The sequence below is a fragment of the Nilaparvata lugens genome, chromosome 10 (genome assembly GCF_014356525.2).
Source record: "Nilaparvata lugens isolate BPH chromosome 10, ASM1435652v1, whole genome shotgun sequence".
Lineage (NCBI taxonomy): Eukaryota > Metazoa > Arthropoda > Insecta > Hemiptera > Delphacidae > Nilaparvata > Nilaparvata lugens.
Window position 1 is genome coordinate 27,310,470 of NC_052513.1, and position 13,153 is coordinate 27,323,622.

The window sequence follows — 13,153 nt, forward strand, 5'->3', positions numbered from 1 at the left end:
TTAGGGCTATATCTAGAGGTTTCCATAGAGTGTCTATAGAAATTTCTTTTTATAGAATCTATTCCCTAAAATATTCATCCTTGTTATACAACATTCATTTTCTCTATGTAAGAATATTTTTGAAATGACTTGATTAATATTATAATTTCACAATGTGATAATGGTGATAACCAATGTTAACAGAATTCAGTTTCAAATTCGAATGATCGTTACTAGTGACATTAGCTTAATAGAATACAGATTTAGATGAGCATCTAACATTTTGCACTAAAATTTTGTATGTAGAGTATTGGTTCAACATTCATGGTAAACTACTGATATAATTCCTTTTCTTTTGTTGGATTGTTGGACTTAGAACATATTATGATAACTTGAAGAATATCTATATTGGCTATTTTTCAACTAATTCTAAAACAATTTCTTGTTCAATTACAAACATATAACTAGTCTATCATTTGGTTGAAATCCATTATAACTTGATAATATCAAAAGTGAAATAAGAATAATTTGACTGAGTTCGTCTTTGAAAAAAATCAAAACAAGTAACTTTATACTGGCAACATGTGTTCATTCTCATCAAGAAGCCATTCTTCATTATACCATCATATTTTCTGCTATAAATTTATATTCAAATGGCTTGAATTTGGTTTGATTCCAACACAACTAAATCATTATTTTATGCCGATAATCTTTACAATAATATTAGAATTTATAATTTGAGAGTTTTTAGAATTTTATCAACATTCACTTGGTCTATTGCTGTGTTTTTCTCTCATTCTAAAACTATTGAAATAATACATTTTTCAATAATATTTTCTAGATATTCAACTCATGTCCGTTTGAAATTAGGACAATAAGCCTTATGTCAACATTTGTAAATCTCTTTATTCCCAAATTTCTCGATCTTTCAAGTTTTTTTTCAGATTTCTTAAAATTTGATATTTTTAGATGACACAAGATGGACAACAGTAACGAAAACTAGTAACGGGCCGTTAGAAGAGTTCACAGTTTCCTATCAGAACCTGCTTCCATCGACAGCCTACAATTTCCGGCTCATAGCTTACAATAAGTTCGGAATCAGCTGTCCTGCCTACTCAGAAGATGTGGTAAGTACAATTAACTAAACATATAAATACAACTTGAATTTTAAAAAAACACTTCTGAAGTGAAAATGCACTTACTATGGTAGTGACGATCGTTTCGACCTGTTGTTGGTCATCATCGGATGAAAGTGTTCTTTAAAATTCAAGTTTAATTTTAACATTGAAAAAGTATGGATATGCAACAGATATAAATACAAATAATAGGTCAAATGCTATGAGTTTCTACTTGGAATACCGAGTTGCAGTTGTTGATATTTACTAAACTTTTAACCAACCTACTATCCATTGAAGTACACCAGGCTCATTTCCAACAGTACTAGTGCACTTGATCATAAAGGTACTTCACTTCAGGTGAAAAATATACTTATGACATTGTGGAAGAGGTGTTGCTTTTGTACTTTTCTTTATTTTTGTGATGTTTGCAGTGTGGCTAGTTGAATATGTGTTGGTTCATATGTGTTCAGCGTAAATTAGGCCCGTAACACCAGGTGTTAGGGTTCACCTGAATTAGGCATGTATTACATTAGGCCAGGCTTTGCCACCCATTAGATGTTATTGTGCTCATTACAAAGTGTAACCATCCAGGATACCAGGCTGTTGTGTCTTACTCGGGGCACTTATATCTGTCTTAGTGGTGTCCTTCTTGTGTCCCAGATTGCTTTACACACGAACACCGCTGGTGTCTCAGTGGTGTACTAATGTGATACAGTCCCAATTCATGCTAAAATTAAGAACCTACCCAATAATTTTTCTTTCCAAGCAGATTGCAGATATTACAAAAGAAAGAGACAAAGGAAAAATAAATATCATTAACTGCATAAATCAGGAAAGTAGATTGTACCCTAGAGAGCGATTCAACGTTGAAATGAAAAACTTGATGTTCCTGGTCTCACTTTGTATCGCACAAAATAACTCCCAAAATTTTAGTTATTTTTGAAAAATTCGAACTCAGTTGTCATTGGAGATAGAAAGCTCCGAATGATTTTATTTTATAGGCCTAATCTAAAAAAATACGTGTGTGAATTTTCTGCCTGATGACTCGATTTGGCGCAATAGCTGGAAATAGCTGAAAACTGGAGAATGAACCGAGAATACGAGGTTTTTAGGCCACTCTGTATTTAGCACAAGGTAATTTTGCTTCTCTCATGTATCCAACAATATATTAAAAAACTAAACTGCAGTATATATTGCAAGCACGCCCCCTTTTCCATGTCCATATTAAATGTACTACCAACCTTGAAACGTCGTTTGTTGAATGTCTGTGGTGCATTTAATAACGCTTGCAGTATAGAATTTACAGATTGCTGTGATTGAGAATCGAAGATCAGAAAGGTTATTCATGTTATAAAAATGATCCAACTACTTGCTCTAACTGTAGGAACTTTGGTTCATGTGGCGGAACTTATTTTACTTGTTTTTATTTATGGCATTCATCACTGCAATAAAAAAAGAACAAAAATGCTTATATTTTCTGTTATGTTACATTATATATATATATATAATATATATATATATATATATATATATATATATATATATATAATATATATATATATATCACTTATCATTGTGATAATATCACGAAAACAGTATAGGCCTATTTATTTTTGAACATGGTCCAATTTTTGAAAAACATGTGAGAGAAAATTGAAGTGTAAGTATTTGTATGATTGCAGGTTCTAACACCATCGAAGCTATACCTGGAGTACGGCTACTTGCAGATGAAGCCATTCTACCGACAGACGTGGTTCGTGGTGGCTCTGGCAGCCGGATCAATCGTCGTCATCATTATGGTGGTCGCCGTGCTCTGTGTCAAGAGCAAAAGCTACAAATACAAACGTCAGTACTAGCAAAACACTCATCACTTTCATTCATTTATTCATATAACAAACAAACTGATGTGCAAAAATTGGTTGATAAAATCAACACAATCCCTGTGTTATTTTTTGTTCCAAATTTAGGTGATAGCACAGTTCAAAAAGTTGAATTTTGATTTTAAATAATCATGGGTTACTACTGGTTCTAGAGATATCCAATGGATCTTTAATGGAATGGTTTCCCGTTTTCTTTTCCATTCTCTGCCATTGGCCATTGAAGGCTCATCTGCTTTAGGGACAGTTTCCCATCGGGGCAAAAGAGTGCCCTGATCCTCTACCCGCTCATCCGTCCTCCGAGGAGACCGTTGGCACTTGCTAGAGGTTGTCTCCTTATCCCGGGAGATATTCGGTCGCCATATCCTCGTTTGTATAAACAGGGTGCACCGTGCAACAGTCCTTAGTTGCATCTCTTGAAGGTGAGGTTCACATTTGCGAGGAGAGGTTATTTGATACGCATCACACACCTCTGTATAATAATAGTAATAATTTCTCTGATTTCCAATGAATTGCAACGAGAGGAGTTTATTGACAAAACATATACATAATTCTTATTATTATATACATACAAAAGTTGCTAATGATAAACTTAATATGGAAACTGATTTGAATAATATTTATTTCAAATGTCAAATGAAAGCTATATAAATAGAACTAATTTGCTGTAGCAGAAGTGATTAGTTCTATTTACTATATAGCTTCCAGTGCATATTTGAAAAATAATTATACAGCAAAATAAATAATAATATTCCAGCAGTTGGTTAATTGCTTTTCCAATAAAATCTTCCATCTAATTTTGGTTTTGTTGTAAACAGAAGAAGCGCAGAAAACGCTGGAAGAATCGATGGCAATGGACATAGACGACCGGCAGCAGCTGGCGATGGAGTTGTACCGGTCGCGACACGGGGGTGGGGGCGGTGGAGGCGGAGGCGGCACCCTAGGCAAACGTAGCACGCTGTCCAGGAAGACCCTGCCGCCCCCAGGGCCACCCATGATGGGCAAGTCGCCGCCCCGGCCTAGTCCCGCCTCCGTCGCCTACCACAGCGACGAGGAGAGCCTCAAGGGCTATGATGAGAATCCGGATGACTCCAGTGTCACCGAGAAGCCCAGTGAGATTAGCTCCTCCGATTCACAGGTCAGTAATCATTCAATCATTTTAGTTTATTATGTACAGAGTAATGCCATAGTGAAAAGATAGCTTATGCTGTGCTATATGCTATCTTGTTTCTATGGTAATGCTCTGCGTCTCTTCAAATTTATTTGAAAAACGGTCTATTCAATTTGAGCTTGCATCATTTGTATTTTATATGATGATTTATTCACTTTTAAGAGTGCATTTTGACTATGTCCTCTTCAATTTTTTTCAAAAAAGGTCTATTCAATTCGAGCTTGCATCAATTGTCTTTTAGATGTTGATTTGTTCAATTTTGAAAGTGCATTTTGATCTATTTCTTTTTCAAATTTATTTCAAAAACTGTCTATTCAATTCGAGATTGTAACAATTGTATTTTAGTTGTTGATTTTCACATTTGGAAATTCATTTTCATCTGTTTTCTCACTTTGAATTTATATTTTCTCATTTATTTTGATAGCGCTACTTGATATTACATAGAATGACCAGTACTCTTTAATGTGAAATGAATGACCAGTATTCTTTAATGTGAAATGCCATGAAACCTGGTTCTGAAAGTTGAATTGATTTTGAACAAATATAGTGATATTGACGACAACAACAACGTCTTATCCTTTCAATACTGACTGAGTTTCCACTTCAGAAGTGGACAGCTCCAAACTGTTTCATTCAAATTAACAACTACAGTGAGATTTACCTAGAACTGTCAGCATTAATTATAAATAGCTTAATGTTACTCATTCAATCCACGATAAATGTTCAAATTGAATTTTACTGTAGCTGTAATAAAGAGTCAAAATGTATTAATGTTAGTAAGAATGTGTGTTGAATAGAATTGAAAATATATTGGTCATGTAATGTACAAGTTGTATCGAAACAAGTGAACAATCACCAATTAATGTTGCTTGTATTTGTGTTGCAGGGATCGGAGAGTGAAAACGAGAGCGTGCGCTCAGACCCGCACTCGTTCGTGAACCACTACGCCAACGTCAATGACTCACTGCGTCAGTCGTGGAAACGCCAGAAACCGGTTCGCAACTACTCGAGCTACACAGACTCGGAGCCAGAGGGCAGCGCCGTCGTCAGCCTTAACGGCGGTCAAATCATCATGAACAACATGGCCCGGTCAAGGGCGCCGTTACCCGGCTTCTCGTCGTTCGTATGATACGACACGTCGCCGCTGTTTGCGCATAGTGATATGATGAAACTAGGACAAAACGATCGATCCAAACGTGGTGATGATCAAACCAAATCGACTCTCACCGATCAAACTAAATCGGCACCTAATGATCAAACGAAACTGGTTCAAACTGAAAAACAATCGCCCAGTGTTAAACTGTCAATTTTTAATCCCCAAAACAATGATGACAAAATTGATTAAAATTAATCAATTATTCACATCTGACTGGTCATATTCAATGTTGAAGTAGTCATGTTTTTAATCCTTGAAACGGGCCGTTTGTAATCGTTGTTTACAAACTATGTTCTAATTCCATTGTAATGATGTTGAACTAAATTGATCAAAACTGATGAAACAAACTCACAGCTAAACTGAGTATTCTTATATTGTGAAATAGCCATGTAAATGTGTTTGTAGAATGCTAATTCTTGAAGCAAAGTGAATCGAAATTATTACAGACTGTTCAACCATTCTAGCATTGTAAATAATGCGAATGTAAACAAGCGAATGTATTCTTTAAAATTTAAAACAAAATTCGAACCGTTCAATCATCCAGTGTTCAATACTGGTGATCCTGAATCCTTGAAATGATGTAAAACTTTCCCATAAGACTACCTACCTTCAGTGTCATATGATTATTATAAAGTTGTTTTGTTGTACGATAAACTCACGGTATATAGACAAATTTTTTAATCAAAATGTCCGTTTTATCCAATTGTACTAGTTTAGATTAGTTATCACGCACGATTGTATGTTGTAAATTAGGCTAGAAATTTTAGTGATCTCTTTTGTTATAGTCAATGAAGGAGTGTACATGTTAGTTTAAAGTGTACAATAATGTTCCTGAACAATAGTTAAGTGTATTTCAAAATGTTTTATCCCAATTGCAAAGACTATTAAGATCTGCGAAATGTGGGTTTGATACTTGATTACTAGCTATATTATTTTTCAAAATATTCCTTCTAATTTGAAAGAGAATTTCATGATATAATTCTATATTATTCTCTAAACCGTTATTTTTTCAAATTAATTCCAAGTTGAACTTGGAAACCAAAATGTATTCTGAATTATTGACGAAGAAAACTATTCAGTACTATAGTGATTTTGTATCTTTTACAGAGAATTTAGAATTGATACATGTCCACAAGTGGGATTGTAGTCTCTGTTACATTTCTTGTTATTTTTATCTCTTGTATATTCTTACTCTTTTCTAAGTATTTAGATTTATGCTTTAAGAAAATCTTACTTCTACTTTACCGGTACTTATATATTTATCTTTCAGTTTCACATATCCACAAATAAATAATGTTGAATTTCCATTTCACTATGGCCTAAAATGGAGGAAAATGTTGACAACTCTCTTGTTAGTCATGTTTCTAAACTTGAAATAATTTGTGTCAAGAGCTACTATTTAATCACTGCCTGAGAAAATTATTTTATCATCTATTTATCTTTTTACGGTGCATTATCCACATCCAATGTAGAGCTATTTATTAAAGATGCATATCAATATCATTATGTAGCGGATTTGTATTATTTTCTCAAAAATTATTTCCATGTGTTTCATGTAATGAATAATCTGATCTATTACATCTACATGATCACCTTTCATCTTCAAAATCACTGAAATTGTCATTCCACATAATATTATAGAGTAGTTTTCCAATATTGTTTTGTATAATTGAAAATACCTATTTAATTACTTTCACTGGAATATATATCTTAAGAACAATTGTACTGCCAATTGCATTTATATGCAATCTAGTTATCATTTTAGTATTTTCTAATTTATTAAGACTCACAGCGCCATATATGTGTTGAAATAATCCAATTTTTTATATACAAATTCAAAATACAGTAGTTTTAAATAATTTCATAGTTATTAGGTACTGCATCAATGTCGTATACTATTGTAAAATACTAGTTGTACATATTGTACATTTTTAATTACTACATTGTCTTTCTATGTATATATAGATTAGTTACTATATAATTTATATATTGAAATTACACAGATATATTGTCTGTTATATTGAGTCACTGTGTGCTTATTATTATAATTATGATGAATTATATTATTATTATTATTGTAATGATATTACTCTTTGCCGAATGGAATCTGTAATTTTCATTGTATGATATCATGATTATATTTTTACAATATGCGCAACCAAAATATGTTCTGTTTTATGTGTTATTATTTAAAAGTGTAAATTTTCACTTAAATTTGAGAACGTCTAAAGATGTGCTTGCACTGTGTAGTAAACCAGGTTCGAAGGTTTTGCAAACCAGTAATAAGTTACATTAAAAAGTAGGAAAATCATTGAAAACCTTCTAAAAAGATTTATTCATAGCTGTATAAGGCCTCAAGTGGTATATCTTACATCATGAGTTCAATTTACTAATCTTGACAAAATAGATTGCCTTCAGTCTCTTCACTTCATTGTGTAACCACATCTTTGGAATATGATTGTTTCAAGAAATATAATATTTTATTTAGCATTCATTGAAAGCAAGGAATGACTTGCATTCTTGTGATAACGATATTGAAATTTTCCTTTGCACTTATCGTTGAGCGAAAAGTGACAAGAAAAGTAGTTTTGAAGAAATGTTTGTATTTCTTCAATATGCAAATATAAAATCACTATAAATTTGATAATTATTAGAAAATACATTCAATAGCGATCTATTCCACATACAGTTCTGCTCGATGGTTCTAGAGTCGTCACATTAATTTGTGATTTATTTCCTCAAATGTTGAAATATTATTCCATCGTCATTCCACAAAATTATCTTTAAGGTTCAAAAACTAGAAACAGTAGGTATCATTTTTGTGTGAATCGTTAACATTTTTTTAGTTCACACATGTTAGCCTATTATACGGTAATAAAATGATTGTCAATAACATAAATACCAATACAACTCAATGCCAATAAAAATTTCATCATCTATTTTATACAAATGGATAAATAAATGAATTGTCGATGTACGATTACACCTCCAGAATGTTAAATTTTACTTACCGTACTATCTTCATAAACAGAAAATAATCGTACCGTACCCAAACTACTTCGAAATTTTACATTCCATAAAAATGATTCATCATATCAGTATCCTAATAGGAAATAAGTTCAGTAACCTTAATAATTTATCAATGCATTACTTTGTATTTTATTGTATGATATACATCAGTTAAAGAAAGGGTACAAATTATTCAAAAATATTGAACAAATAAATTTTTCCAAAAAGTTTCACACTTGAATCAATAATTCAAATTGTTTTATATTATATTGTATTTATTTCGTGAGACTTTTAATTACTATTTAAAATTCTTTGAGCAATCAAACACACAATATGGGTGCAATCTTATGTTTGCTATTTTGATTCAATGAGCTTAAATGACTGAATTCATGTCTAATGTAAATATATTATAGAATAGTCAATTTGTAAAATGAAATTCTGTTTCTGTTGATATGTATATATATATATATTATGATAACTGTACGATTTTATATATTTAAATGAATGTTATTGTTATGGAAAATTCTCGTAAATCTTATCCAGTAGCTATTAGATTTTATAGTTAGGACAATTATTATTACTATACTATTTTAGATAAATTTTCATAAAGAAAAAGTCTGATTTGTACTGTTAAGTGTAATTATTATTCAGGAATACCATGTTACATGTATTCGTGTATTAAAAATTTTGTATTGTGAATTCTGTTGATATTATGAACACCTCAAGGAAAACAAGCATGAATAGACTATATGATGTACGGTAATCTAGAACAAATACAGTTTCAAATAAATTTGGTTGATCAACGACACCACATCAATTTTTGTTTAATTAAAATTGAGGTCATTTGTGGAGTAAACATTGTTTATATTATGAAGAACTCGAAGAAAACAAGCACTATGTAGATTCAATAAAAACAAAGTTTATCAAGTAATCTTTCTACAACTATAATAAGTCAAATACCTAATTGAGATTAAGGCCATTATGGAGTAATTTCCATTTGATTTGTAAGTATTGTGGCGTATAGTATAGACTAACGCAGTGTTGTCAAATTAGAACTGCTCCATAAAACTACTTCTATGAAAGTAAGCACAAATAGACCTACCTAATTTATATGTCTGATGTATTTAAACACAAGTATTATGTAATTTTAAAACAATGTTTCAAATATACATAATACATATTTGAGTGTAAAATAATACATAAAATTAAGGCAATTGGGGAGTAAGTGCAATTTTTATTTGTATTCATAGTGAGGCTTTGACTACTTATTTTAAGCAGTGGACTGTTTCATAAAAACATTAGCTCTGATTCTATTCACTGAAACTTTTATTTTAAGCGTAGCCTACCTTGAAAAAATAATTACAAATCAAATAAATGTAATTTTCATTATTATTAATATGTAAATAATTACAAATCAAATGTAATTCATAATAATTATTTCAACTTTCGAGTACAGTTTCTAATCTATTTAAAACTGCAATTTATCAATAATATTGTCATATTAAAATAATTAATTACTTTCCTTACCCTATTACCATAGGTAAGGAAAGTATTGCTTTCGGAAAAAAATTAAGGTACCCCGATTTCTAAATTTCTATACGTTTCAAGGTCCCTTGAGTCCAAAAAAATGGTTTTTGAGTATTGGTCTGTATGTGTGAGTGTGTGTGTGTGTGTGAGTGTGTGTGTGTGTGTATGAGTGTATGTGCGTCTATATACACGATATCTCATCTCCCAATCAACGGAATGACTTGAAATTTGGAACTTGAGGTTCCAAGGAATAAGGAATATAAGGATCCGACACGAACAATTTCGATCAAATGCAATCCAAGATGACGGCTAAAATTGCGAAAATGTTGTCAAAAACAGGGTTTTTCGCGATTTTCTCGAAAACGGCTCCAACGATTTTTATCAAATTCATACCTGGTTATTGATAAGCTCTTTCAACTGCCACAAGTCTCATATCTGTAAAAATTTCAGGAGCTCCGCCCCATCTATGCAAAGTTTAATTTTAGTTTCCCAATTATCAGGCTCCAGATACAATTTAAACAAAAAATTTCAAGTGTAAATGACTGAGCATGAAAATCTCTACAATTAATGTCCAGTAACATTTTCACCTAAAATTGAAAATAAGCTCGAAATTCGAGAAAAAGTGATTATTCAATTGCAAACTGTTTGCAACTGTTGATTCTATTAAATCATTCACTATGAAGAAATAGCAGACCTCTTGTGTCTCCAGTGTATTGTCCTGTCACCAGCTGGCTCAGATCTTTAAATAGTAGACTTGAGATGCGCGTGAACTCTAGCGTCAGGGGACCAATAACGGCAAGGAAAGTTGTGTGAGTGCACCACATCAGATTCTATGCACTGGTACTTATATTATAAGCATAGCTTACCTTGAAAAAATAATTACAAATCAAATGTAATTCATAATTATGTAAATAGTTACAAATCAAATGTAATTCATAATTATGTTAACTTTTGAGTTCAGTTTCTAATCTATTTAAAACTGCAACTTATCAATAATATTGTCATATTAAAATTAAAAATCTGTTATGGTGCACTCACACAACTTTCCTTGCCGTTATGAAAATTGATCCCCTGACGCTAGTGTTCACGCGCCTGTCCGTTACTTGCAGTCAGCTGTTACTGGGTGGAGTGGCCACGAGCTTATCTCTTAATTTCAATTGGGAGGGGGTTAAATTCGATCTGTTAGCCGTTTATCGTAGTCCTAATTTCAGCTTTCTACAGTTCATCGAGGGTACTCTCTGCGTACTATAATAATGAATTTCGCCATTCCAAATTATTTATATTTGGTGGAGATATTAATTGCGATCTTCTACAGCCTAATCCTTATCCATTACGTGTCGATTATTTGGACACGCTATGAGAGGCAAATCTGATACCGTGTATAGAAAACATTACAAGACCGGACAGTAATAGCTGCTTAGACCATTTTTTTTCCAAGACGGATGAGTAAATTTTTTGCAAAATCAGTAGTAATAGAATCAGCAGTGACAGATCATTTTGCTACATGTATTACCTATACTTCACACCCGAGAAAACAAAATACCTGAACAACGGGAGGTAAAGTTAATACGTAACTGGTACAATATCAACCTTTCTTCGTCTGCTTACAAGAAAAAGGCACTTAACAGTCAAAAAATGGACAAAATGAGGTTTTTGCACTAAGTGATACATTTTTTGATGCTCTTTCGACTGGTAAAAAGCACTAAGCTCTGATGTTGATATTTTCAACTTAGATTCAAAAAGCATCAAGTCAGGTTGTGTTGTTTTATTTCAGGAGAAAAGTACTAAGAGGACTTAGTTATTTCATTCAAACTTACCGCACATTCGTGATCAAGAGAAACGCATTAAGTCGACTTGGTGCGTTTCACCAGTAACACAAATCTTATTATATAACACAGATAATTAGAGTGAACATGCAAACTTTCAAAATAGTTTTTCTCAAAACTATCATTTTTGACTTAGTGCCTTCTGCTTGTAAGCTGACGCTATATCTCATCAAAACTGGGATCGCGTAACAGCTGTAACTGATCTAAACACATCCTCAATTAATTTTATCAGTACCTTACAAAATATAATATCATCCAATACTGTTGAAGTTGTTAATAACGCAAAAAAATCGAGGCTCAAACCATGGATCACTTATAATGTGGTTAACTCAATCCGCAATAGAGACGACATACTTGGAAAACAGTCACAAAATCAACCTTTCAACCTGGCTCTAAAAAATAGGTATAGAAATGTCCTTCACTCAACTATAAAACGAGCTAAATTCATTTATTATAAAAATAAAATAGATACAGCGGGAAGAGACCCTCGAAAATTGTGGTCAGTTAATGAGATTTCTGGTCTTTTTACTTTTAAAGATAAGTTTCCGGTTGACGCTTTCAATGACGGCAACCCTGCTCCTCCCCCAAAGGTGGAATAGATTTCTAATGATCTTAATCGATTTTTTGCCTCGCGCGTCTGGCTGCGGCAATCCAACCCTCTGGTCAATCTGAGGTGAGGGACTCCGACTACGCTACCGGTGCCGTATTTGAGCTTCGACCTGTTGCTGAGCATGATTTATTTCATTTATTGCTGACTGTGGTGGGCAGCATGAAGGGGTGTTCTGCGCCGGGTTGGGATTCAATTCCGACTCAGCTGTTTAAGGATAATGTGCATGGGCTGCTCATCCCGCTTTTATACATAATTAATCTCAGTATTTCCTCTGGCAGTTTTCCGGAGTCTTGCAAATTGGCTAGAGTTATACCTATATACAAATCTGGCTCAAAATCAACTATAAGTAACTTCCGGCCAATTTCCCTTCTGATTGCTCTTGCTAAAATAATTGAGAAATGCGTGAAAATCCAAGTCAATGACTACTTAGACAACAATATAATTTCTAACAACCAGTACCGTACGGCTTTAGAACCTCTAAAAACACATCTGATGCTCTTTTTGGAATTAACAAGTATGTTACCACACAATCTAGCAATAAACACGTTTCAATTTCTTTTCTGGATGTAACCAAGGCCTTTGATTCAATAGATAGGAATATACTTTTCGCATAACTTGAAGCAATTTGCTTCAAGAATCTCACCTTAAGATGGTTTACAAGCTACTTTGAAGGATAGAACACAGATAATATCATTAAATGGCACAGACAGTGATTTTTTTGCAGTTGATTATGGAGTGGTACAGGGGAGTACCTAGGGCCCTCTACTTTTCCTCATTTACATCAATAACATTTCCAGGTTGCACCTACATGGTCAATATTTTGCCGATGACACGGCACTTGTGTCTACAGGCTGCACATGGACTGAAACATTCAATAACG

General features: G+C 33.0%; 1 protein-coding gene across 6 annotated transcripts in view; it reads left to right on the forward strand.

The window, feature by feature from the left end:
• The window catches only part of LOC111050276 (protein sidekick), a 186,198-nt gene extending 177,077 nt beyond the window's left edge, over nucleotides 1–9,121 (forward strand). For 3 of the 6 annotated variants that reach the window (XM_039437089.1, XM_039437088.1, XM_039437090.1), the window contains 4 exons: nucleotides 949–1,106; nucleotides 2,780–2,942; nucleotides 3,793–4,112; nucleotides 5,032–7,711. In XM_039437089.1, coding sequence (XP_039293023.1) covers nucleotides 949–1,106; nucleotides 2,780–2,942; nucleotides 3,793–4,112; nucleotides 5,032–5,274 — 884 coding nt within the window. In that variant the 3' untranslated portion in view covers nucleotides 5,275–7,711. Of the gene's footprint in view, nucleotides 1–948; nucleotides 1,107–2,779; nucleotides 2,943–3,792; nucleotides 4,117–5,031 lie in introns of those variants that run through there. The other 3 variants (XM_039437087.1, XR_005572372.1, XR_005572371.1) reach the window with 3 other exon arrangements.
• Nucleotides 9,122–13,153: the final 4,032 nt, after the last annotated feature.